The sequence below is a fragment of the Aquila chrysaetos genome, chromosome 22 (genome assembly GCF_900496995.4).
Source record: "Aquila chrysaetos chrysaetos chromosome 22, bAquChr1.4, whole genome shotgun sequence".
NCBI classification, from domain to species: Eukaryota; Metazoa; Chordata; class Aves; order Accipitriformes; family Accipitridae; genus Aquila; species Aquila chrysaetos.
The window spans coordinates 15598131-15624214 of NC_044025.1; the positions used below are offsets into that span (position 1 = coordinate 15598131).

The window sequence follows — 26084 nt, forward strand, 5'->3', positions numbered from 1 at the left end:
GGAGGATTTATAGCAGGTTCATCAGCTGGCTTCCACCCCCCAAAGCGGGGGGGGGGGGGCAGGACATCTGAGATGATGGCACGGCCGAGGTGGAAACTCCTGCCACCTCTCCCAGCTCCGTGCCCCTCGGCAGCTCAAATGGCCCCGAGTCCCCAAACAAACCCACCCTCTGCCGCAACATCCCAGTTGCACAAGACATTTTATTCCCCTTTGCAAAAAACCCGAAAGGACTGGGAGGGTGCGTTGGTGGTCCCTGAGCGGCCGTGGCCAGCCGGGGGTCAGCGGGGCGAGAGGCACAGTGCCGGCTCGGCACGGCCCGGGGAGGCGTCCGGGGGGAATACGCGGAGTCGGTTCAGTACAGGCCTTCTTTAATAAAAACATGAGTCAGCTGCTGGCGTGGGCAGCGGATTTTCTAAACATCCCCTCATATCCTGAGAAAGGGAAAAAAAAAAAAAAAAAAGAAAACGGGAGGGGGGGGCTTGAGGGGAAAAAAAAAAAGAAAAGAAAAGAAAAAGAAAACAGGGAAAAAGGCCAGAATTGAAAGCAGACACAGGGAGAGAGCAGCTCCTTCCCTCCGGTTTAAGGAGGCGAGAGCCGGGCTGGTCCGGGCTCCTTTTGTTTCCCGTTAGCTGGGCCCTCGCCGCTCCCCCTCATCGGCAGCCTGCGGCAAAACTCCCCTCTCCTTGCAGCCACTTCGGCTTCTCCTCCTTTTTTAAAATTTTTGTCCCCCCATCGCGCTGGTCTGCCGGGCTTTAATCGCAAGTTTTGCTCTGCAAAGGGTCCCCGCAGAGGGTGGAGGGAGGAAGTCGGAGGGACTCCGCTCCTCATTGGCGAGGCAACCTCCCCCCTTCTCCTCCTCCCGAGGTCTCTTTTATTTATACACGCACACACACACGCGTGCACATCCCTCGGCTCGGGGCTTTACTCCACGCTGAGGCCCGAGGCGGCCGGACCCCCTCCCAGGTGGGCTGGGGGCTGCTCGGGGTGCTGCTGAGATGCACTGGAGAGCAGAGCGAGGGCTTGGCTGCAGCCCAGCCCTGGCACAGCCTTGCCTCTCCTTTTGATTTTATTTTATTTTTTTTTCCCCCTCCTCCCCTCCACTTCATTTCTTCCCTTCCCTCTCTTTCTCCTTTAAGTGGAAAAGCCTTGCCAGCTGGGGAAGGCTGGGAGGGCAGGGAGAGCCTCGGCAGGCAGCAGATAAAGAGCGCGGAGGAGAGGAAAGAATTTCGGGGCGGCCAGCGCCCGTGGGACGTGCGGCGCAGGCGCTCGCCCGGTGGGACCCTGCCCAAGGTAAGCCCTCGCGTCGCCCACCCGGGTGCCGGCTCGCCCTCCCGCTCTCCGGACGGGAAACCTCACGCTGGAGGTGGTACGGACCCCAGGTACCCTCTCCCCAAGCCAGACTGGTCGCTCTGGAAGGGGCTTTGCTGCCCTGCAAGGGGCTGGCACCCCAAAATGCCCCCGCCAAGCCCTGGGGAGGTGGTGTTCGGTGGAGAGCAGCCGAGTTCTGCGGCATCCCACGGGAAAAGCCGTCCCGTCAACTCTCGCCAGGTCCTGGGTTGGGATGGCTGCTGGGAGCCAAGGGGATGCTGCGGCTGTGGGGCAGGAGAGGGGACCCCGCTGCAGCGGGAGCAGGGCCCGGGGGATCTCTGCTTCTCCCTGGGGAGCTCTCGGTCCCTCCCCGGGTTGGGGGGTTACCCTGGCTCTCCCAGCCCGGCGGCTGTGGGAGGGCTGGGATCTGCGTGGGGAAGGGGCTTCTCGCTGTTCCCAGTGAGACATTTTAGAGGCGTGAGCGTGCCCCACTGCAGAGCAGCATCACCGAAGCGTTAGACCGTCCGAACGCGTCCACGGCCATCCCTAAATGCAGGGTGCTCCTAGGACCACGACGCTTCAGCCTGTGCCCTTGGCGGGACTCCTGTCCCCATGGGCCAGGCCACGGTGGACAGGGACATCTGCAAGCCCTGCTCTCAGCCTGCGCCCTGGCGTGCCGGGTACCGGAGGGGGGTGAAATCCCTCTAGGCATGGATGTGGGCAACCGCTCTGCTGTCCCAAGAGCCCAGGAGCTGAGGGCCTCCAACAGGCTGGAGCTGGTCTGGAGTGAAGCTGTGCTGACTCAGGCAGCCCCGACAGGCCGGGGACAGGGAGTTGCATGATCTGCAGGGTTTTGGTGTTCACACTGGGACCATTGTGGGCTCAGAGCATCCAGCTCCTGCACTCACCTGCCAACCGGGAGACATTCAAAGCAGGACTTGTGGTGGAAAGGGATGTTGCGCTGCTCCATCCTTGCCTCAGAGCACCTGGGGCTTCTTAAAGCAGCGGGCAAATAGCTAAAAGTAGTCGGGTTGGAGAGCAAACCCTGTTTGCAGGGGCTCGACAGTCTCAAATCTTTTCAGAAGTTCTCCCATCGATGACAAGGACCAGCAATGTTGAGCCCCAGTGCTCCCCAGGGGCCATCGAGGGGCTGTTGAAGGGTCATTTCCCCCTCAACACCCTGCAGGACAAGGTGCCTGTGCACCCCATGCTCTCGGGAAAGGGGCACGTTTCATTCGGGCAGCCAGAGCCGGTGGCAAAGACGTGGCTTTGCCTGGCAGAGGGCATGTGCCGGGAGGGCTTGGAGTGGGAGCCACCAGGTAGCCACCCCGGTTGGCAGCCAGCCCTGATCACAGTCTGATACGAGGCTTGAAGTCACTCCTTGGTATTGATATCACTTAAGCTCAGGTGTGCTGTGGCCCTGGTGGCAGCTGCCAACCCCGGGCAGTGTCCCTGGGTTCAGGAAACACCCCCAAGTCAGTCTATGCGTCAAGAGGGGTCAGCGTGTTGGAGAAGCAACAAGTCACAGCGACCCATTTGCAGCATGCGAAGGGCTTTTCTCTCTCCCTAAAACCAGCTGTGCCTTCCTCCAGCTCAACAGCACGGAGGGTCCTCGCTGAAGGAGCAGGCGGAGGGACCGCAGCCACCCGATTACCTGCCCTCGGCTCATCCCCCGCATCCCCGCACAGGGCTGGGGGTTCAGGGTGCCTGCGGGGAGCACGGTCTGAACACAAGCACGGCCAGCTGTAATGCTGCAGTCAGGGAGAAGTTAGCCATGGCTTGTTGTCCAAAGTCCTGGGCATTTCTAGTGGAGTCCCGCAGGGCTGTGGCCCGGGCTTGGTCCTCTGCAATCTCTACATTAACTGCCTGGGTGACGGATGAGCGCACGTACTAAATTCTGGGCTGACACCAAGCTGGGTGGGCAGCCGCTGTGCGGGCAGATTGGAACACAGGAGGATCCCACGGTCTCCAGGAGGAGTCCGGCATCAACCAGACAACAGCAAGCTGTGACAGCATGCTGCCATTAGGAAGGAAATATTAAATGGCTGTGTATGATCTTGGGAGCTAATGGCCCAGGCAGCTTGTACAGTGGGAAAGGATCTGGGGGCTATAGTAGACACAAACCAGATTGCAGCGTGGTGCAGGAAAACCCGCAGCTCTTCCCGTGGGATGTGCTGAAAGGCACATGGTTGGAGGCAGCACGAACAAGCAGGGTGGAGAGAGCGGGTCCTTCCCAGCAAGTGATGCCGAGCGCTTCAGCAGGGATGCACGTGGAGTGGAAAGGCTCAGGGAGAGCAGGGAGGGTGATCAGAAGCCCAGGAGAGGCTGCAGAGGACTGGGAGAGGGGTTGATGGGGCTCACTGCTCACTGGGTGTTGTGGGGTGGTAGCACGCAGTCTTCGTGCATGGGAAAGGTCATTGCAAAGAAAAAAGTTAGCTTTTAGGGGAAATGTCTGTAGGTTTAAAGACATGAGGCTGGGTGCCTTCAGCCCCACAGGTTTCAAAGGACGTGTCGGGCAAACCTCTGGCTGGGGAGATGCGGGCACCGCAGCAGGGCAATGACCCTGTGATCTCTTTCAGCCTCATTTTTGATGGGTCTGCGACAGGATTTCCAAAGCATTCAGAACACTGTTAGGAAGAGGAGAGCACTGGGCCCTTCTCCAGGACTAGGGCAAGACGAAATTGTCTTAGTGAGCACCAGAGGAAAGCTGAGGTTAAGAAATGCTCTCTAGCTACGAGAGCAATGCCGTACAAGAAGAGACCATGTTGGCTGGCCGCAGCGTTGGCCAAATGACAGACAGGTATGACCGGCCGCTGCCAGAGGGTCCGGGCAGGGACTTCTCCGCCTGGCTCCACTCCGGGGCCAGGCTGTCCCCAAGGTCCCTCTGGCCACAGGGTCTGATGCCATGCTGAAGCAGGATGGGATCGCAATGGTGGTCATAGGGTCAGGTTTCGGCGAAGCCTCTTCCCGGGATGCAGCAGCAAAGGGCAGGGAGCAGAGGAGCCGTGTGGTGGCCAAATCCCATGGGAGCGCAGCTGCTGGTGCTGGCAGTGGGGGCTGCCTTTGGCCCAGAGCTGGAGAGAGCTGGGGACCACGCAGGCTCGGGGCCGGCTGGACGCATCCTATCCCTGTGAGGGAGGATCCGGGCCGAACACTTCGTGGAGTTTGTTTGTTTGTACTTTAACCAAGGGAAAGAAATCCCCTGGAGAGGAACTGCAAGGGGAGGGTATAGACTGGGTATTGTTTCCTGAGAGGCTGGAGCGGCTCCAGGAGGCTCCTTCCGCTCCGCCAGGCAAATTGGACATAACGAGGCTTGTTTTGGGGGTGGCTGTTTCCCCTCCTCCTCTCCCCGGTTGCCTAATTAGGCTCCCCGAGCCAAGCGCACCTCTCGCCCTGCTCCGCTCCCACTGGGACACCTCCTCCTGGAAGCGCAGCGCTTTCCCGGCACCGCGGGGGGCACAGAGCAGACCCTGCCGGGACAGGGACACGTGCCGGGGATGCACAGAAGGGTGCTGGGATGGGTCATGCGCTGAGCAAGCGGGTCCCACGGGTCCATTGCCCCCCACAGCCTGGTAGGAGGAGACGTAGGGTGATGCGCTGCCGCTCACACCCTGCTTTTTCATCGTCGCTGGGCACAAACCTGGGACGCAGGCTGTGGCATGCCCTGGTCTGTGTTTGTACCCTTCTCCTGCAACCACCAACCTGCAGAGCCAGAGGACTGTGGTGTGGAGAGCCCGTGCGGGGAGCTCACAAAAGCTCCCGCAGAAAGGCTGCCGCCAGGAAAGCCAATTTGATGTAGTGCGAGCGGTGTACGTCCTGCACCCGTGGATGGACTCATCTTCTCTAGGGCACGCCTGCGGGGGCACCTGCTCATCTATCTGGGTCTTTGCTAACACCCATCTTATGTCGTTCACTGGGCTCAACGAGACCCAGTATGTGATGGGGCTTGCAGGAGGCTGTGGGGTGCAGGAACAGGGAAGGGTTGGAGAGTGCAAGGATATAACCAGGGTGCTGTGCTGGCTGTCAAACCCTGGGCTGCAAAGCAGGAGGCAGATGGAGGAGGAGGTACCTTCTCCCCGCTATGGAAGGGGACTTCTCAGCACATCCCCACGGGCAGCACCAGGGCTGCTCGCAGGGACGAGGGTCCCAAAGCAGACAGGAGACAGGCAAACCTGCCCCTCAGTGTGAGGCCCCATCCTGCCGGTCCCTCTGCCTTCCCCCTTCTGGCCCATCCACCACGCGAAAGAGTCTGTGACTGAAATCTTAATGCTACCGAGACACAGTAATTGGCACCAATTAAATTGCTACATTCATGTTTGAATTGCTTTAACTGGCGAGACACACTGTCTTATTTATACAAAAAAAATATGTTTGCTTGTGGGTTTGTCTGAACTGGGGCCAGCAGAAAATACACCATTTCGAGCCCCGCTCTCTGCAAGCACATTCTCTGCTCCCAAACTAGAAGTCACCTCGGTTTCAGCCTTTGCCAAGCAAATGGTTGCAGAACAGAAACCCTGCTTTCCTCGGGGCCGAGCGCTGCCGGCATCACGAGAGGGGTCCCCTCCTCTCTTCCCGCAGGCAGCTGCCAAGTTTCCCTCTCCAGCCTGGGAGCTGTTTGGGAGAATATAGTCTGATTCTGGAATTCCTGGTGCGGGGAGCAGGACTCAGTGCCCATTTTAAAACTGCACTCAGGGGAGGGCAGGGGTGCTGGCAGCTGCCAGCCCCAGCCCTGAGTCCTGCCTCGGCTTCTCTTCTGGAGGATCCGTGGAGTTTTGGGGGCAGGAGATATTTGCAGCACATGGGTGCAGAAGGGAGCTGATTTTTGCTCTGTGAGGGAAGAGGAACCGCTGGAGGTTGTAACGGACCCTGCATGCAGAATGGCAAGCACGGCTCATGCTGCGTGGCCAAAGCACATAGGAAGAGGTTATCCGAAAGGGAGGCATCCCTTGTGCAACCCGCAGATGCACAGGGAACGCGTTAGCTTCCTGCACCCCCTGCTCCAGAAAGCTCCATCGCTGCCCCCAGGTCCTGCTGTTATAAGGAGGGGGGGGCCCAGACCCTCATCATGTGGAATTGCCTGCTAGGGGTCTGACCGCAGCTTGCCAGCAGGCAGAGGGGGAGGCATGGGATGGGGGTGGCATGGGATGGGGGTGGCTGACCCCAGCACTGCAGCTCGGCTGTCCCTGCAGTCCTGGTGCTGGGTGCCACCACCCTGGTCTTCCTGCCCCACAGGTGAGCTTAAGGAGGAGGGGGCAGGATCAGGCCCCGGCACCAAGAGCTGCACCAGCAGCTGCGTTTTGCTCCCTCTCAGGAACCCAGAAGTAGCAGGGCTAAATCAAACACAGCCCCCCTCTAAAAGCAGCCTCTGCCCTTTGCACCCCAGCACTACCTGGCCCTATCCTCTTCTACCCTGGCCACAGTTCCAGGCTCCTCTCCGGGTCCTGCAGACGGGCCAAGTGTGCCCTGACCGCAGAACTGGTGAGTGCCTAATCCTGGCCACGAGAGCCTAAAACCCCAGAACAAAGCGATTAAGCTCGGGTACCTCGCAGGCAGCCGAGAACAGAAAAGCCAACGCATCCACACAGATTTTCTCCTCCTCCCTGGCAGATCCACATCTCAGGGAAATTTTCAGAGGAGGATCAGGTTGCTCAACCTTCACTGGAATGCGGGGCTGGTAAGATCACAACACTCTGACTGCTCCTAGGGCTTTGCAAACCCCCTACATGCTACTAGGGCTCAGGATGGCTCTTTTTCTCCTCCTGCCTCCATCAGCTGATGATTAGTGGTTAATTAGAGCCAGCCGGGACCTTTGGCTCCAGCCCTGGCCCCATTATAGCAGCCACCCTCAAACAGTGACTGTGAGCAGGTGATGGAGATGCTGATGGGGACTGTTTTCCTCCTCATGTATACCTTAGCAGAGTGCTTCTCTTGAATCGCTGCGGGAAGGCAGCCACCGCTTTCTGGCAGCCACGGCACAAGAGCGAGGAAAGCTCTGGGGGTGCCAGGACATGGGACGAGCAGCCAGGATGGTGCCTGACCCTTGGTCCGATGTGCCCTGCTTCCCATCTCCACTCTGCCAGTGATGGGAAAAAGCAGCAGGCGAGCGGATGGGCTCTGCTCAGAGGCAAGCCCCATCCAGCCCCACGTGCTTGGGAACTGGAACCCCCGAATATGCCAATTTGGGGGTGGAGGGGCCAGAGAGCTCTTTCAGTCACTGCTGCCAGCCAGCCCTGAGGCTTTGCTAGCCGGCTGGAGAGGCCAGCGGTGAAGCGACGCGGGGAGCTGCGTGGGTCCTGGCCCGTGGTTTAGGTGCCCTGCAGCCACGCTCATAACTCGCATTGCTCACATGCTTGTGAAGCAGCGTGGCGTGTTCTCCTGAAAATGTCTTTGCTGTCGGGGGCAATGGACAAGTTGGGGGATGGTCACGGACAGCCCCGGCTGGGCTCTGTTGCATCCTTTAGAGCATCCTGCTGGCGAAGGGCAGTGGGAAAGGCTGAAACGCTCCCAAGGGGCACGTTTGTGCCTCCCCTGGGGGGTCATCGCACTGCAAGGGGTGAGCCCCGAGGCTGAACACAGCCCTACTCCCCACGCCCGGCGTGACCATCCCCAGTCGTGCGCGCCAGACTTCAGGGCTGTGCTCCAAAATGCTGGCGAGCCCCCAGCACCACCATGGACCGATCCCAGCACTGCCACAGACCGGTCCTAGCACCACCAAGGGCCAGCCCCAGCATCACCATGACCCTGGCACCCACCGGCTGCCCTAGGGAGACCAAGGGGGGCAAGATCCAGCCGGGACGAGGAGCGGGGTATGGAGCAAGGGACAGCCAGGGCATCACATCAGCCTTGCCCGGCACGTGGCAGCCGTTCCTCCCGACGCCCCCATCCCTCCTTCCTCGGCCCCAGGTGAGCCCTGGTCCTCGCCCAGGGTTTTCCCACAGCCCGGGCCAAGATGGCAGGCTCCGGGGAGCAGCCCCGCCGGCCCCCGGGGCCCGGCCTTTCCTCCGAAAGCGGAAGAGGGGGAGCATGCGCAGCCGAAAGGGCCACGAATACCAACACTCGGGGCTGGGGGATTATTTATAACGCTGGCACCTCGCCAAACAGATGTTTCATTTTATTTTGAACTTGCACTAAACAGGTCACTCGTTTCCTCCATCTCCCATGGGCTTAAAACGGAGGGGGAAAGCGGGAGGGATTAGGGGTGAGAGAGCAGGGCTCGCCGTGGTCCCACGTCCCCCTGTGCCAGCTCCTCACCGCGACGTGTTGCAGGTAGATAGCCCGTGGCTGGAGGTTTGCTGGATCGCTGGCACGGACGTCGCGGTCGCCCCGCGCTCGGAGAGGGAGGATGGCCGCAGCCGAAGCGGGGCTGCGTAGGGCTCGCCACCCCACCCCATTCCTCACGCGGCTGACCCCAGGGCTGCTGAATCACGCCGCCGGGGCTCAACGTGGACTCGTCATCCTCCCCGGCAGCCTCCCCCCCTGCTCTGGAGTCACGGTCCTCATTTTCAGCTTTCTGACAGATGTTGTCAAAGCCTGTGATAGCCCGTGGCAGGCTGGCCCGCAGGAGGCTGGCTGGGCTAGCTCGTGTCCTGCCGTCTGCTGCGGGACCAGCACCCTCACAGCCACCTCCTCCAGGTGCCACCAAAGCTGGGGACCAGGATCTGGGGTCCTGGTCCCGGTTGCGCCAGCCCCGTTCTCTGCAGCAAAGGCAGGCAGGAGAGCCGTCCCTGCCTGTGGGCATGGTGGCCCTGCGCTCAAACTGCCCCAGAGGTGGCATCTGCCCCTGCTTTGACCATCTCCTGTAGAGCTTGGTCCACACCAGGGTTGTGGCTTTAATCACATCTTCACAGAACAAGGAGCTCTGGCAAAACCCCTCAGAGGGTTCAGGCATTCGCGACGCTGCCTGTGAGTGCTTGTAAAACCTCGCCTCTGCGTGACTAAAAGAAAACCCCAAACCCAGGCATGCTGCAAACTGGCACCCAGGGCTCTCAGCACGCCTTGGTCTCACCAGCGCCTGGGTAAAGCCTCAGGACCCCCTTGGCGCTGGCAGATGGCTGGGCGAGGAGGGTTTTGCCCCTAGGTGTTCATCCCTTGGGCAGGGATGGCCTGTGGGACCCCGGGGACTCCCCAGCCCCTCTGCTCCTCAGCCTGGTTTCAGATTTCCTACCTCTGTGTTTTATCAGCAGCTGTTTATGAGCCTTGGGACGACAGGCTCCCCATGTGTGTGCCCTGCCTAATTCTAGCCATGTGCTGGGAAAAAGAAAAAGGGCTCTGTGATGATAATCTGGCCTGTGAGTAAACATGGTGTCATGGGAGCCGAGGGACCCCAGAGGAGAGATGTTGCAACTCCGGACGATTCCAGCCAAAAGAAGAAAAAAAAAACCCACTCAGTTTTATTTAGATTAAAGGGTGGGAAAGAAGCAGTCGCGGAGGACGAGGGGAGGGTGGCAGAGGAAAACAGGACAAGCCAAGGAGTTTCATTGCCGGACAAGCAAGGCTTGGGTTTCAGGGGTCACCAGCCTTTGCTCGGGGAGCCGTTTGCCTTCAAAAGCGGGGGACGTTCCCCCCCCCCCAGCCAGGAGAAGCCCTCACTCCCTGGCTGTAAGGGCATTGATCATGGGATCCATACGGGGCTTTTTTTATTGCATACGGGCACCCATGATCTCACTTAATGACTCAGATGCACTTAGACAAAGAAGAAATAAAGTATATTTTACTTCCCGCTAATTTGCACCAGATGTCCCTGGCCTGCTTGGCAAGACGGCTGGACCAGTGAGCATTGTGGGAGCGCCTGGAAGCGCAGCCCCAGCAAGAAAAGGGGCTAGAAATAGAAAGACAGAGGAAGAGAAAGGACCGGCGGCTGTGTGAGAGGCCTGGCTTCGCTTCTCCGCTCCTTCCTTTGCCATGGTCCTGCTGCCGCCAGCCGAGATGCTCTCGCGGGCTGGGCCAGCGGCCAGCACCTCTGCCCAGCATCGCCGGAGCAGGGAGGCTCAGGCAAGGGGAACACAGCCAGGGCAGAAAAGCAACACGGGGCAATGGATGCAGGAATTGCCCCTGGAAATGCAAATGGTATTTGCTGAGAGGGGGCTGTGCACCCTGATTTCCAGAAGACGGCACATCCCCTGGCTGGTGGTCGATGGTCTGTAGGGACCAGAGCTCCTTCCAAGTTGGCTGTCAGGGCAGCCATGGCTGCCTTTCCCCTCCCTGGCATGCCGAGCCATCCCCTTCCCTGCGCACCAGCTTTGCAGGCCGGTTCCCACCTCCCACAGCTCTGGGGGTGCTTGCGGGACACCCAGACTGGTTCTCTGCAGGGCATTAGTGGTTGTGGAGGAAAGGCGAGAAACGTGGTCTAGGCATGCTTGGGAGGAGGGCAGTGGATCAGGAGGGTCTCCTTGGTGTGGATGCCCATCTATGCAGATCTCTCATGGTTTAAGGCAGTTGCAGGGCTAGAAATGGTCCTGTCCTATGTGATCAGTGCTTGGGGATGGGCAACATCGTGTGATGCTCGTGCCAGCAGTGGCTGCCACACATGCTGAGATGCTCTGCCGTGAGCACTGCACTGTACACACGCTGGGAGCAAGCACAGAGGGAAGGGGGCTCAGACGTGTGGCAGGGCACGCTGAGTGAAGTCAAAGAAAATTCTTGCCTCGTTACCCAAGAATAGTCAAGACTGAGCCCACACAACATATTTTGGGCATTAGCAAAGGCATCTTTGACTTACTAGCACCCTTGAACTAGAGGTAGGTCTGGAGTGGGGGAACAGTAATAAATCAAGAAGGTCTGGTGATGCTTGAGGTCCTTAGCAAGGCACTGCGAGGTGGGGAGGAGTGGCAGAGGTGGCTGAAGGATGGTCCTCCCGAAATAAAGGTGGGACCATCTCCAGCAGAGGCTGGATGTGGCTCTTGCTTGTATCCAAAGTCCTGGGCGTAGCCCTGCTCCCGCTGCAGAAATTCCTGTCCAAGTTCATCAGCCACAGAGGCATCAGCCCCCGGCTGCCGCTCGCAGCAGTGAGTGGGGGAGTGGGAGAGGAGGCGGAGGAGAAAGCTCAGCTGTCGTCAGATTTGGGATGCAGGAGAAACGGGAGCGGGCTGCTCTGGAGAAGTTGCAAAGTCATGAGACGGGGAATCACGAGACTTGAATCCCAGTCCTGGCGCAGCCGTGGCCGTGCCGCGTGGCCTTGGCCGTGCCGTTTGACCTCTCTGCTCTGGCCGTCTCGCCCGTGTTCTGCCTGTGAAAGCATGGCTCCGTGGGCCGTCAGAGCCCGGGGTGCCCTCTGCACAGTGCTGCTGCCGCTCAGGGATGTCGAGGTGCCCCCTTTTATCCCTTCGCCCCATGCAACACACCGCAAAAACACGAGGCTAGAGATGCTCAAAGAGGCTTTCGGCAGCGCCTGGCCTCAGCCGGCTATAGGACACTTTCCTTACACCAGTGCGGCAGTGGGCTGGGAAATCCAACAGCCCTGGAGCTGGCTCAGCTCTCCCTCATCTCGCCTGCAAACACGGCTTGCCGCTCTCCATGTCCGGAGGAGGAGCGACCGCCGGGTGCATTCCTGCAGCCACGCGTGCAGCATGCCGGCCAGGCTGATGTGATTACAGAGGAGAGATAAGGACAATGCGGTTGTGTCACCAGGCAGGGACGGTCGCCTGTATCTGTGTCTTGTTCGGACTCAAAACCCTCCCAGACATTCTCGGTCCTGCGGTGCCCAGCTCCCAGCCTTGCTGGGCGGCAGCGCGGAGGCGAGCAGAGACACGTCGTGCAGGCTGGCGGGGAGCCGTCCTCCCCCGCGGCACTCGGAGGAGCCCCAGCGTGGCCCCAGGGACCCGAGCTCCGGGGGGACTGCAGCCACCCCACAGGCTCGTGGGGCTGAGTGTGGGCGCGGGGCTGCATCGCCCAGCCAGCCTGGCCTCCCTGCAAGCCAGCTGACCTCCTGTCTCCTCTTCCAGCCAAATTCCTCTTTTAGAATAATAAACAGTGCAGCTCAAGAGAAAAGCTCCCTGCCCTGTTGGGCCAGGGACATCTTGCCCTCGCATGACGGTGCTGGAGAGGGACAGAGGGAAGGTCTGTACCCGTGCTGGTGGGGAGGAGAGTATGGTGAGGGGTATAACGTGCGGATGGAGAGCTGGGACTTCAGCTCCCTGGATGCAAGGTGGGAGGCTGCTGCGGAGCTGCAGGGCTGAGTGAAGGGCACTGGATGTGGCATTGCTGCAGGACCTCCCTGGCCTCCAGCCATGTGCCAGGATGGGTGGAGGCAAATGGTGCCAGGGCTTGCAAATGCTCAGATCCTAGCCTGTGGGAAGGATGTAGCAGTCCGAGGGATCCATGGCGCCCTGCTCACCCACAGGGATGGGAGGAGACAATCCAAGGCAGCTGTGCATCGTGTAGGTGCCTTGTTTGGGTCCCTGGGTGGGATAACGTCTGGGCACCTGCTTTTGGATCACTGAGTGGGGCTGCACCCACCACAGCTTCTCCTTGTCTGGCACTCAGAGGGTGCATCTTACTGCTCTTGCTGAGAACAAAAGCTGAGATTGAGGAGGGAAACAGCAAGTGCTCTGAAGGCTGGCAGTGAGCTGGGTGCATTTGCATCCCTTATGAAACGCCTGTGTGCACCCACATGTGCAAGCACACATGTCCCTGTGACAGGGTGAGAAAGGTTTGTCCTTCTGCTAGCCAGGCTCAGTGTGCATCCTGCAAGACAGGCAGAGCTCAGCATCTCCAAGCATGCCTCTCACCCTGGCTAGAGCAGACAAACAAGGGAGAGGTCACCACTCTTTACGAGACGTTGCCACCCTCCCACTCTGCTTGGGAAGCATCTCCAAGAGAAATGCCTTTCTGCAAAACCAGCAGCTTTATTAAAACCAGCTATGAACACAGGGGAGGCGGCCAGAGGCAGCAGGCGGAGGCTGCAGGGCTCTCACTGCTCGCTGAAGCAACACCCGTGCTAGCCCAGCACCAGCATGCACCCGCACCGGGCTCCCCAGCTCCAGCAGAGCAGTGGTGGAGTGGTGAATCCTGCAGAGATCACTGGTGGAGTGAGGGACCTATCTGTGTGGGTAGAGGAAGCCACGATCTCGCCTGCAACAGGACTAACAGTGACAGCCATGAAGCTGGACAGGCAGCTAAAAGCTGAGCATGAGCTTGGGAAGACCTTAGCTGCTGGCAGGCAGATATTGGGGTGGGGGGCGGTGAATACAGCCTGGCTTGTGCATGCAGGCAGGGAGGGGTGAAAGGAGAGGATCCCAGTTGTTGCTTACAACCTTGAACATTGAATAATGGATGAATCACACACCTTTGTAAAGGAGAATTGGGAAACAAAGCTAATTGTTCTCATGGCAGTGCCTTGGGGGGCAGCGAGATTAGGTTGTCCATCCTCCTCTCTCCAGCAGGTTGGTGCTGAGGGTGTGTGCAGTGAGGCCACATTCATTTACAGCCTGAATTTCACCTTGGTCCTTTCATCCTACCCACCCCCAGCTCTTCCCCGTAAATGCTCTCATCCCCCCTGGCAAATGCAGAAGAGAGAAGGAGTCACAGAGGGCTTTTCTGGAGCAGGGAGAGAGAAGCTGCTGAATAAGCTGGAGACCTGGAAGGATTTGCTGGTAGATCAGACTTTTGTTGAGCCAAAGCAAGAGAATAATAAAAACATCTGACAAGCGCACGTCATTTACAAACCATTTCCTCCTTAACATCAAGCAGACCAGGAGGCCACTCCAGGGCCAAGAGGCAGCAGAGCCGCTCAGTAAGAGACAGTGCCTGGGGCCAGGTCAGCAAGTCCAGACTGCCACTAGCCGTTCTCGTGCCTGGCGAGCAGCTCCCCAGAGCGCTGTGCCGGCATCACAGGGGCTTCTCCTCAGGGTCTGCCTTGGGAGCAGGTTCAAAATGCCTCTGGCACTGGGAGAGGGGAGGTGGCCCAGTGGCAGGGCCACTGATTGCAGCATGGCTGAGCCGTGAAGTTCAGCTCCATGCAGGAGCATCCCCAAGTTCAGGACTACTGAGCTCATTTCCCCCCAGCTTTGTCCAGGCACAGAGGAAACCTTTACTCCTTACTCTTCCCCTCATTAGCATCTTCATTTTGCTTTTCCAAAATACTTATCCCCCTCCCTGCAGGTGCGATGGGGAGGGTTACCTGTCACCCCATTACACGGGGGACAGACCCCACTGCTCTTAGGGACCTCTGGCCTCATCTCTTCTGGGCTGTTGGTTTGCACCAGGGAGGGCTGAATATGCTCTGTGGGAAAAGATTTCTTGAGAAATGTCGATAAAAGGGATTTTTAACTAAAAAGCCTCTTAAATATTCCCTTGAAGTATATATATATATATTTAAAAGTTAAATACAAAGAACTCAGGGTTTTGTGGGGTTTCTTTGGGCTTGTTCTATTTCATTGGAAGGAGCAGAAAATGTGGGAGGGTTGGAGGGGGATCTGTTTTCTAGCAAGTTTTATCTCACTGGGACTGAGGGAAGCAAAAACTAAGGGGAAAAAAGGCAAGCGGTAGAGCAGAGGGAGGGAGAAAGGCAGGGCTCTGCAGCGGGGGGAGAGGCATTTCGAGCAGAGATGAGCAAGAGTTGACACAACTGCTGGAGCCTCCAGCAAAATCCCTGTTTACCAGCGGGAGGTGCCTTAGAAACAGCTCCTTCTGCAGATCCAGCGTGAGGGGAAACCAACCACCCCACCGGGAGGGAAAGGCTGAAAACTGGAAAGAGACGGGAGGTTTCTGAGGTGGAGAAAGGAGCGCGGGGCTCGAGTGAGGGCTCGGGGACCCCCCCTGCCTGGGGTGGCCGAGGGACCCCTCCTCTGCCAGCAGCGCTGCGCTCATCTCGCTTTGCTCTTGGCAGGATTCGGTCACTGAGCCACGGAGCCCGCCATGCTGTGCCCCTCTCTGAAGACATCTCTCTGGCTCCTCATCCTCACCGGTGAGTGCTGTGGCTGGGGAGGTGTGTGCAGGATTGGGCCCTGCGTGGGGATGCTGCCCTGGGATGCTTACTGCGGGGCAAGGGGGAGGGAAGGAGCAATGCCGTGGGGAGGCACAGGAGCGCACAGCGCGCTCCAGGCACATCTGTCCCTCCTAAGGACTCAGGTCCGTGGCTCATGCCGACCCAGTCCTATGGCGGGGTGGATGTAAAGTCCTCACCTGCTTCGTGCTGGTGCACAGCTGGTTGGAAGGAGGAGACCTTTGCAGAGGGAGCACTGCCACGCGCGCTCAGCCCTTAGCAGACACCCGAGAACCCACGCTAGCTGGGCATTACGGACACCCCCACAGCAGGAAGGATTCGGTCAGACCCCATATATACAATAACCACCCACAGCAAGGCAGCGGGGCACGTGGCCGCATCTGGGCTATTTACAGCATTGCTGTGAGTCCCTGGGGGCTGTCCCCAGCTGCCGTGCCCACCCATGGGGACACCAGAGAAGAGCACATGTCCCAGCCCCACCGGGACATCTAGGCAAAGGGTGAAGCAAGGAAGCTGGGAGAGACACAGGGAGCCATTCAGGAAGACCTTGCCTGCTCTATTGCTTCCAAAGGATTTCCTGCAAAGTTTTGCTTTCATTCCTTTTTCACTTTCTTGTAAACCGGCATAGTTTCAGCCTAGTCTGTGTCCTGTCTGACACTGTCCCTGTGGAGAGGCAGCCAGCAGAGCAGGGAATTGCCTCATCTCCTCCTCTCCCCCTTGCCTGCTGAATGCATGGCCTTTCCAAGCCTTTGAAGGTGCATCCAAGACCTATCTCTGCCTTTACAGAGACAGGCTCATTTTGGGACCAGCAGTACTATCTATACTGTCAGCTCCCAGGTTATCTAGACCACTCACAGGATGTATAAAAGCCAAGGAACTGAGCAAACATGTGGGGGAGACCCAGGTCACCCCCATTTCCAGCCCCGTCCTCACCAAGGGTGCCCCTTGGGCTGGGGCAACAGCATCACAGCATGGCTGCCTCCCAGCACAGCCCTGTTCGCACCCACAGTTTAAACGGCTGCCCCAAATCTCTCCTGAGCCAGCCTTCTGCTCCTCACTGCCTGATGACACTGGGCAGCATTGGGTGGCACTGAGGGTGCCGTTACCTTGCAGAAAGGTTGGATGGGGGCAGACATAGTTAAAGCATAAAATGGGGGGTTCTCCACCCAGCATTGCCACAGACAACTTGGGCAACTTTGAACATTGCTAAACCCCATGATGTCTTCTTTCCTCTCCAGTAAGGGTTTCAGGAGGTACAGGGAATGAAGGGTGACCCACCAAGGCCTTGGTTGACAGGACACTTCTGAGGAGAGCACGTGTTTGTCAGTGGTGGGTGGCTACACCAAGGAGGACAAATCCAGGAAGGTTATTTTTCAGTGTAAAGGCTGACACTACAAACCAAGTACATTGGCATGACGTTGTGCTCCAGCGTGCTTCTCCTTGGATTTCAGAGGTCTCATCTCCCTTCTCTCCCAGGTCTGCTGGAGGTAACGTCTGGGGGCAGCAGGCTGCATATTGAACCCAGAGATGCTGAGCTTGTCCTTGGCCTCCACAGCACCTTCTCCCTCTTGTGCTATGGGGACAGCACACTGGTCTGGGAACGGGAGGGTCAGCCCCTCGCCGCCTCGCTGGAGCAGAGGGATGGTGTCTTTGTCAGCAACCTCACCCTCAGGAACGTGACGGGCCGTCACACTGGGGAGTATGTGTGCACCTACAGCCCTGACCAGGCTCCAGAGCCAGCAGAGAGGAAAGCCCTGTACATCTACGTTCCAGGTAGGGGACAGCACATCCTTGTCTCTGCATTTCCATGGGGTTTAGCAACCAGGAGAAAGAGGGCTTTGAATTATCATTCTGTCTTCAAGAACCTGGACTCCCAAAATCCTTTCTCCCACTGCAGGAGACCCCTCATGGCAGGTCATCTGGCTGTGGCGTGTCTCTGGTACGCCAGGTCATGGGAGAGACCCATGTGTGGTGTGTTGGGACAAGTAGTGGGGGAGGCAATGGTACTAAGCAGCAGCATCTGGGTCTCTCACCCTCCTGAGAGAGGTTTGGTGATCCTACACCATGGGGAGTACGTGAAGAAGTGTCCCACCAGTCTGGAGACAGAGGCCTGTGTTGGAGCAGTCCTGGAGGAGCACAGAGCAGCCCTGCTTCAGCTTCAAGCAGCTTTCTGCAACCAGTGTTCCCTCTCTCCCGCAGATCCTTCCCTAGTCTTCCTCCCCACAATCACCTCCGAAGAGCTCTTCATCTTCATCACAGGCTACACAGAGGCCGTCATCCCATGCCGCGTGACCAACCCACAGATGCAGGTGACCCTCTACGAGAAAAAGGTGGAGAACCCCATCCCAGCTGCTTATGACCCACAACAGGGATTCAAAGGCTTCTTTGAGGATAAAACTTATTTCTGCCGGACAATCGTGGATGACCAGGAGGTGGATTCAGACACCTTCTATGTCTACAGGATCCAGGGTGAGGTGCCATTGTCTTAGCATACCTGTGCACCTGCTGTGGCTGTTCCTTCAGCCCTATGGCAGGGGACAGCAAAGCTCTCCCCCTGTCTCCTTAGAGATGCCCCTGATCAATTTGGAGGCTGGATTTAGTCCTGTTTCCGTTAGATAATGGGTTCTGCCAAAGTGTCAGCTCCACTCCTCAGGGAAGAGACTTTCCACTAGACCAGTCCACCCAGGATAAATGGACTGGGTACCCACTCATCCCTTCCTTAATTTTTCATTCCTTTCTTTCACCTTTCCCAGTCTCATCTGTGAACGTCTCCATCAGCGCAGTGCAGACCATAGTCCGTCAGGGAGAAAACGTTACCCTGATGTGCACCGTGAGCGGCAATGAGCTAGTCAACTTCAACTGGGATTATCCCCGCAAGCAAGTGAGTGTTCCAGCCCACAGGCTCCAGGCAGCAGCTCCAGCCTTCACCCAGATGTCCTATGGCAATTACTTGTCAATATACCTATTCATAAGAAGCTTCACCCCATGGCAGAAGCTGTGGGATGATGCTGCTGCCACGCAGGGAGGCTTGATGGGGAGACCCTTGGATTAAGGCTGTCTGTCTCAGTGACCTCTGATCGGTGCATGTTCCCTGTCCCTGTGGCAGCCAGACCGGGGTCCTCTACCCTCTCCTCCTCCCTCCCTGTGAGCCTGGCTTTGTAGCTCCAATGGCAGAACATGCTCTTGAATTCTGAAACCTTATCTCCTGTCCCCGTTGTGCAGGCAGGGAAGACTGTGGAGCCGGTGACCGACTTCCTGCCCGGATCCACCCACGAGATCCGCTCCATCCTCATCATCCAGAATGCGGAGCTGGAGGACAGTGGGACCTACGTCTGCAACGTCTCTGAGGGCTACCATGAGAAAACGGACCGAAAAGACATCACAGTCCATGTGATCGGTGCGTTGCTTCCCACGCGCCCAAAGCCAGCAAATGATGTGGGCGTCCAGGCGGGATGCCCCAGAGTGACACCCTCTTCTCTCTGCACAGCCTCCAGCTCTCTCCCTTCCTCGCCTCTGCCCTAAGTAACCATGGCAAAAACCCAACCCTCACCCCATGGCACCCCTACCCACTTCTTGGCTTCAAAACATCCCAAGCCTTGTGACCCTTTAAGACACTTGAGGGTACGGGTAAGAGCTCTTCTGCACTGCGCAGTGCCAAGGCGATGTGAGGTCATATCGTCACCTCCCATCCGCATCTGTCCTTCTTTCATGTAATTCAAGGGAACCTGCTCCATCTCCACAAGATAGCAGCATTTCCCCCACATGCTGCCTGCCCCACGAGCCCCTCTGCTCCAGTGTGGCTCTGCATCCACACTCCCCTCGGGCACAAGCCTGAAGCCTTGGGGGATGGATCTGGAGCTGCCCCACCACTTCTGGGTGCTCAGAGTGTTTTGTTCCAGATCCGTGTTTGTCCAGAGGGCTGAAGAGAGGGTTGTTTCTCCTTCTGACCCCCCCCATCCTTCCTGCCCCCTCTCAGAGCGTGGCTTTGTGCGCTTCCACACCCACCTGCCCAGCACGGTGTATGCCGAGGTCCACAAGAGCCGCACCATCCAGGTGGAGGTGGAGGCCTACCCACAACCCAGCATTGTGTGGCTGAAGAACAACAAGACGTTGACCATGGAAAGCAGCAGTGAGTTCACCATCACCAGCAGGAACCTGTCAGAAACCAGGTGAGGGCCCATCATTCTTCACTGGGTTGCTGGGAGGGGATAATTCACAAAGCAACCTCCAAATTGCTGGTTGGACATGGTTGGTGGTTGAATGCCTTTCCGTGAGTGGATTTCGAGCATGCCTCGGATGGGTGGGAGCTGGTTGCCTCTGAGCATTGTGAGTCCCCAGGTACCTTCCCACACCCATCACTCTGGGACTGTGTCTCCTCCAGGTACCAGACGGCTCTGGTGCTGGTGCGGGTGAAGCAGGAAGAAGGAGGATTTTACACCATCCGGGCTTTCAATGAGGATGATGAGCAGGAGCTGTCCTTCCATCTGCAGATAAATGGTGAGGATGGGCATGCAGACACGGGGCTGAGGAGTGTGGGGGCAGTCTCAGGGGACGGCTCCATCCTTTGCTGCAGGACCCTCAGGTTGAAGCCCTTACTCTTCGGACTACAGCTCCAAAGTGGTTTTGGTTAAAGGAAGAGCATTCAAGCAAGAAACATGCTCATTTGAAATGTCACACACTTGGTCTCAGAGCAAGGGGGACAGGGAGGCAGTGCAGACACCAGCAGCCTGGCCTTCATGCCCTGGCCCAAGGTAGTAAATGCAGAGATGATTGTGCAGCTCTGATGTCCAGGACTTTCCCCCATGCTCGCCTGTGCTCTCCAAGCAAGCTAGATGGGGGCAGGTCTCCTTCATAACCCCCTCAAACCTTTTTTTGCTGTTAGCTTTCAAAAACAAAACAAGATTGATGTGATGAGTCCTACCTCACTGTCTCCTCACCCCCAGGCCATGTCAGGGGTACAGTGGAATCATGTTCCCTTTCCATCATGCAGTCAGAAAGGAAGATTAATTCCCGTCACTGTCTCTTGGTTTCAGTGCCAGCCAAAGTGGTGGATCTCAAGGAGAACAGCAGTACCAGCAGTGGGGAGCAGACAGTAACATGCTCTGCTGAAGGCATGCCCCAGCCAGAGATCAGCTGGTCTACTTGCAGTGACATCAAATGGTAAGTGGGTGCCCATGGGAATGGCTGGACTTTCACATTTATTGGAATAATAGACTATTATTTTATTGTATTCTGCTGGCCCACGTACCTGGGCATCCCATGGTGGTGCATGGCCACAGCTGCCTCTCAAGTGCCTTTATCCTCCCCCGGACCAGGTGCAGCACCAAGGGGCAGCCCACCCGGCTGCTGGGGAACGAGTCCACAGAGATCGGTCTGCAGACCAATGCCACGTACCACGCGGAGCTGCAGGTGTACCGCGTGAACAGTACCCTGCAGCTGCACAGGGTGGATGAGCCCCTGCTCCTGAGATGCACCGTGCAAAACTTCCTGGGCACCAACTCCCAGGACATCACTCTGGTCCCACACGGTGAGCACTGAGGGAAGTGTTTGAGCCAGTGGTGGGGAGTTAGACTTTTCTCTCTGTGTCTCCAGCCTGGAGGTGCTGGGAGCCAGGACTGTCCTCGGAGGCAGGAAACCTGGGTATTTCTGCCCAAAACGAAGCCTCCTTTGGGTTGGCAGGAAAGGCTGCTCCAGGAGGAGTCTGAAGCCCTTATGTCCACTGGCCATGGACATCCTCTTCCCACCACTGGCAGGTTAATTCCTCCAGGGAGGCAAGATGAGAGTGCCTGAGCAGGTCCCTGGTGTCTTGTTATTAGCCCGCGGGTCACTAGATGGTGCCACGGACTCGAACATCCATGCGCTGAGCATCCCAAATATGAGGAAGGATGGTCTAAGCCGAGGCCCGGAGCTGCCAGCTCTCCCCCAAGCAAACCAGCCCCTCTAGCTCCTTACACCCTCCCATGGTCAAACCTCTCCCAAGGCAGCAAGCCCTTCAACAGGCTGTAACAACCCATCACCCCATTATCACTGGCGTGCTGGCCCTGCAAGTGTTGGGCTGGTCTGCCCAGGAGGAGAGGTCAGGGACTGTCCCCACCCAGAGGAGAGCTCAGGGTCGATGTCTTGGGGGGAGGCGTGTAGCAGGAGGGGAACAGTGGCTAGAGGAGGGAAAGAGAAGGCTGCAGGGACCCCTCTGCGCTGCTGTCCCCTCCTTTCCCCAGGGTACTCAGGCCATGCAGTGGTGGAGGAGTCTGACTGCTGTCCCTGTTATCGTTGTAGCCTTGCCGTTCAAGGTGGTCATCATCTCTGTCATCCTGGCTTTGCTGGTCCTCACCGTCATCTCCCTGATCATCCTGATCATCCTGTGGCAGAAGGTAAAAGAGGAGAGTGTCCCCAGGCTACCACAGTGGTACCCCCATGTTAGGGTGGCTGGGAAGAGCAAAGCTGTGAGCTCCTGCTGGCATGGGCTTGTCCCACCTGTGCCAGGGACCATGGGCCTCCATCAGTCTCTGCGTGCCCCTGGCATCTGTAGGCTAGATGGGGAATGAGGCAATGGATGCAGGGACCAAAGACTCCCTGACAAAGCCTATCCACATCCCCCATGCCCTTTCTGACCCTCAGCCTCTTCGATCTCTCTTTTCCCTTTGTTCCCCTTTCCAGAAACCTCGTTACGAAATCCGCTGGAAGGTGATTGAGTCAGTCAGCTCCGATGGGCACGAGTATATCTACGTGGATCCCATGCAGCTCCCTTATGACTCCAGCTGGGAGGTGCCCAGGGACAAACTGGTGTTAGGTAAAGGCTCTGCAGGTCCCACTGATGGACCCTCGGGGTCTGGGGGTGATAGGTTTGGGTTTGGGATCTCCAAAAGAGACCAACCCAGAAAAGGCACAGAGATCCCCGGAGATACGATGTGGTCCTGGGATGGGGGACCATGGTGGAAGGCCAGCTGCCCCCGTTGGCATGAGGCACTGGGTTATTCCTGGCTATCCTTTCTTGCAGCTGGCAGCTCCTTCCTTTCCCACCCAGATGAAAACCAGCCCCAACCCCAAACATCATAGCTCATGATCACCTCCATGCCCACAAGGATGACTGCAGCAAGGCTGGTGTAGTTTCAGACAGGGGACTTGTCTTTTCCAAGCTCCTTTCCTCACCTCTCCTTGAGGACCATCACCAACTTTATCTCCTCACTGTTTCTTTGCAGGACGTACTCTCGGCTCTGGTGCCTTTGGACGTGTGGTGGAGGCAACGGCTCATGGCCTGAGCCATTCGCAGTCCACCATGAAAGTGGCGGTCAAAATGCTCAAGTGTGAGTTGTCCTCCCATCATACCTTTCCCCCGTCCCAAAGCTGTGAGGCCGAACAGTGCGCGTGCACTCCCATCCTTGCCCTGCCGCTCACACCAGCTCTCCCCAACAGCCACTGCCCGGAGCAGCGAGAAGCAAGCCCTTATGTCCGAGCTGAAGATCATGAGCCACTTGGGACCTCACCTCAACATCGTCAACTTGCTGGGGGCCTGCACCAAAGGAGGTAGCTGAGCCCCGGATGCCTTGTCTCCTCTCCCTGCTGCCTTGAGCTGTGCTAAGGAGGAGAACTGTCCTCAGAGAGAATAACTCCTGTTTTCTGGTTCAGAATGATTCATCCTTCCCCTAGGAAAGCCTCCTGAGGCTCTGAAATCCTTTCTTTCCAACCTGACTGAAACTGAGAAGGCATTTTTCTGTTAACCCCCACCTCCCTCCCCAAACACAAATTTCAAATTCCAAAAATGCTCGGTACCAGAAAGATGGCTTTTCCCCCTGGCCCTGCCTACACATCCTGCAATCTGATAATGTCCCTGTGGGATGAAATTCACTGCCCCAGGGAGCAAGCGAGGTTGAGGCAGGGCTGACACAGGTGCTCTCTCCCACCAGGGCCCATCTACATCATCACCGAGTACTGCCGCTATGGGGACCTGGTGGACTACCTGCACCGCAACAAGCACACCTTTCTGCAGTGCTACGGCGAGAAGGCACGGCGAGAGGCAGAGTTGTACGGGAACACTGCCAAGGAGGACCACGTGCAGAGGTACCTGGAAAGCAGCATTCTCCTCCCTGGTGCCTACCCCATCCTAGCCCCCATCGATGAGGGAGGCTGGTACTGCCAGGAAGGATACCTACGTTTCCTCCAGACCAGTACAATAAACGCTGGCCCAGCACTGGGACACAGCTGGCCACTCTGTTACCTTGTGAGACCAGCCCATGTGACAACCAGCCACCTCCAAACAGCTCCTGGCAGACGGGGAGATAGCAGAGGCAATCTGTGTGTCCTGGAGGCTGTTAGCTAGCACATACATCGGCTGCTCCATGCCAGTTGGGAGTATTCCCTGGCATCGTTAACTTTATTGGCATAACCATAGCTATGCATTGAGTACAGAGATGAAGGTTTCCCAGCATGTCTTAACCCTTGGAGATATCAGGTTTGCATTTTCAGGGCAGGTTGCACTGCTACCAAGCCTAAGGGAGAAGTGCTAGAAGGAGTGCGGTTGCACAAGAGGTGCTACAGGAAAAGGGGAACAGTTCTTTGTCCAGTTGCCAGCTGTAAGGGATGCAGGCACATGAGCACAGAGAAACAGTCCCATGGGAAGTTAGAAAGCAGCATTTCCTTCCAGCACACCAAAACAATAGTAAAATAGAGCAGTGTTAGGACATCAGCACAGCTGCCCCCTGTGCTTTCTGCTTGAAGGCAGCTGAGATCCTCCAAAGCAATAAGCACAGTCTCCCAAGCCCCTGGGGACATGCCCCACAGCTCTGGCCATGCAGCAGGATTCCCTTGCCCAGCACCAGCATGTGGAAGGCCTCAGGATGCTGCTTCCCAGATGCAGTTGTTGGTCACTCAAGGGAGAGGTGCTCAAGGGTGCAGATGTTTGCTGATCCAAACTGGGAAGGTTTAACTGTGGACAGAGGGTTGTGTCCTGCCCGCTCAGTTCAGCCTTCTCCAGGCCAGTCCGAGAACGTGCACAGCCAAGGTAGAGGGTTTTCCCTGCCCACGCTGGCTTGGGTCTTGCACATTCCTGCCCTGTGGGTGCCTGTGGAGCTGTGTGGCCCTGGGTCCCCTTCCTGCCCTCCCCAGTGCTGAGCTCGTGTGCTGACCAAACCTGTGCTCTGCCAGGCAAGGTGAGCATGAGAAGTTTCAGCCTGTGGGAAAGGACACCTGGAGACCCGTAGGGGAATATGGCAGGGCTGTTTAAAGCTAGCGCTGAGGACACCTGAGCTGTTAGGTAGTGGAAGGAAGTCTCCAGTGCCATTTGCACTTCTCTGCATGCATGATGCAGGGCTTCTTTCCCTGCTGTGTGGGACTTTTCAGTGCTGGGGCTGAGGGTTCAGGAATTGCAGTCACACAAATCATTGCCCTCATCCCTCGCGTCTCCTCCTCTCCTCTGGATCTGAACAGCCTCTTTGCTTCCCCCCATAGTCACCTCTCCTTGTCTGTCGAGAGCGATGGGGGCTACATGGACATGAGCAAGGATGACTCCCTGGATTATGTGCCCATGTCCGACATGAAGGGTGAAGTCAAGTACGCTGACATTGAATCCTCTAACTATGGCACCCCGTACGAGCTGGACAGCTATTCCCCATCAGGTAACAGCTCAGCCACAGTGGGAGGGAGAGGTGCTTGCAGTGTGGGTGCTGGGTGCCTTTGCTTGCAGAGACAGACGGTCCATACCACAAAGGTCACCTTTGGGATGAGTCCAGCAATAGTGGCAGATGCCCTCGCAGTTGGAACTCCCAGCTCTGTCCCTTTGTTGCTGGAGGGAGAGCAATCCCCAGTGGGTCCTTCCACTGGCAGGCAGCCCAAAAGTGTGCTGAGTAACGCCAACACTCATCTCTGCTTGCCCTCCAGCTCCTGAAAGAACAGACCGGGTGACGCTGATAAACGAGTCTCCGCTCCTCAGCTACATGGACTTGGTGGGCTTCAGCTTCCAGGTGGCCAATGGGATGGAGTTCCTGGCTTCCAAAAACGTACGTATGCTGGCTGGTCCGTGCTGCCTGCAGCGGTGGAGGCCAACAACGCTCTGCTGTGTCCTGTGGTCAGCTTCTGCTCACTGTCCCTCTGTCCATGCCAACCTCCTCATGGGAGAAGTGGCGATGCAATTGAAGAGCTGCTGACCACTTCTCTTTGGAAACACAGCCCTGGGGATCAGCATGACTACATTTGCACGTGATAGCTAACCCTGGCTTAGATCAAGCTTCAGACCTCAAATTCCCTGACTCTGAGCTCCTCCCAAGCCATGTGCAGCACAGCTGTGGTGTTATATCATCCCTATTTACCGGGATGACCAAACAGTGATAACCTCCCCGTGCTAAAGCACAAGGCACTCCGCAGCGGAGCTACTACTCTCCACAGACACCGCTATTGCACCTCATGCTCTGAGCCCCCTAGGCCTCATCAGAAGTCCTTGTTTAGTGGAAATCAAGCCACCACAGAGGACTAGGCTCTGGGATTTCCTAAGGTCTGCCGTAGCGCAGGGCAGGCAGTAATATAGTTGGACCATGTGAAACAACACACAGGGCAGGGCTAAGAGAAGGGGTAGGGATGGCACCAATGACGTGCGGAGAGAAATTCCTGGCTCTCTGCCTCCAGCCAGCCAGGCTGATCCCCAGAAGTGCATGGTCAGTGCTCCCCCATGGAGCACAGAAGAGGAGCTCCCAGCTTCCCACAGTCACGCTTTACAGTGGCGTAATATCACCATGCTCGCTAGTAGTGTCTGGCAGGGTCTTGAGCAAACCTTGGGGCTGTTCATATGGAAAACATCCAACATGCTGGCAAACCAGGATGCACAAGCTAGGCTGATGTAATTCTG

The 26084-nt window shown here is 57.4% G+C and overlaps 1 protein-coding gene across 1 annotated transcript in view; it reads left to right on the forward strand.

Moving 5' to 3' along the window:
- The first annotated feature begins 543 nt into the window (after window positions 1–543).
- The window catches only part of PDGFRB (platelet derived growth factor receptor beta), a 34820-nt gene continuing 9279 nt past the window's right edge, over window positions 544–26084 (forward strand). The window contains exons 1-18 of the mRNA XM_029998223.2: window positions 544–963; window positions 1137–1290; window positions 15134–15211; window positions 16727–17023; window positions 17450–17719; window positions 18004–18131; window positions 18473–18647; window positions 19227–19419; window positions 19632–19747; window positions 20284–20410; window positions 20566–20777; window positions 21527–21621; window positions 21908–22040; window positions 22450–22554; window positions 22664–22774; window positions 23155–23308; window positions 24695–24861; window positions 25124–25242. Coding sequence (XP_029854083.1) covers window positions 15163–15211; window positions 16727–17023; window positions 17450–17719; window positions 18004–18131; window positions 18473–18647; window positions 19227–19419; window positions 19632–19747; window positions 20284–20410; window positions 20566–20777; window positions 21527–21621; window positions 21908–22040; window positions 22450–22554; window positions 22664–22774; window positions 23155–23308; window positions 24695–24861; window positions 25124–25242 — 2451 coding nt within the window. The 5' untranslated portion in view covers window positions 544–963; window positions 1137–1290; window positions 15134–15162. The remainder of the gene's footprint in view (window positions 964–1136; window positions 1291–15133; window positions 15212–16726; window positions 17024–17449; window positions 17720–18003; window positions 18132–18472; window positions 18648–19226; window positions 19420–19631; window positions 19748–20283; window positions 20411–20565; window positions 20778–21526; window positions 21622–21907; window positions 22041–22449; window positions 22555–22663; window positions 22775–23154; window positions 23309–24694; window positions 24862–25123; window positions 25243–26084) is intronic.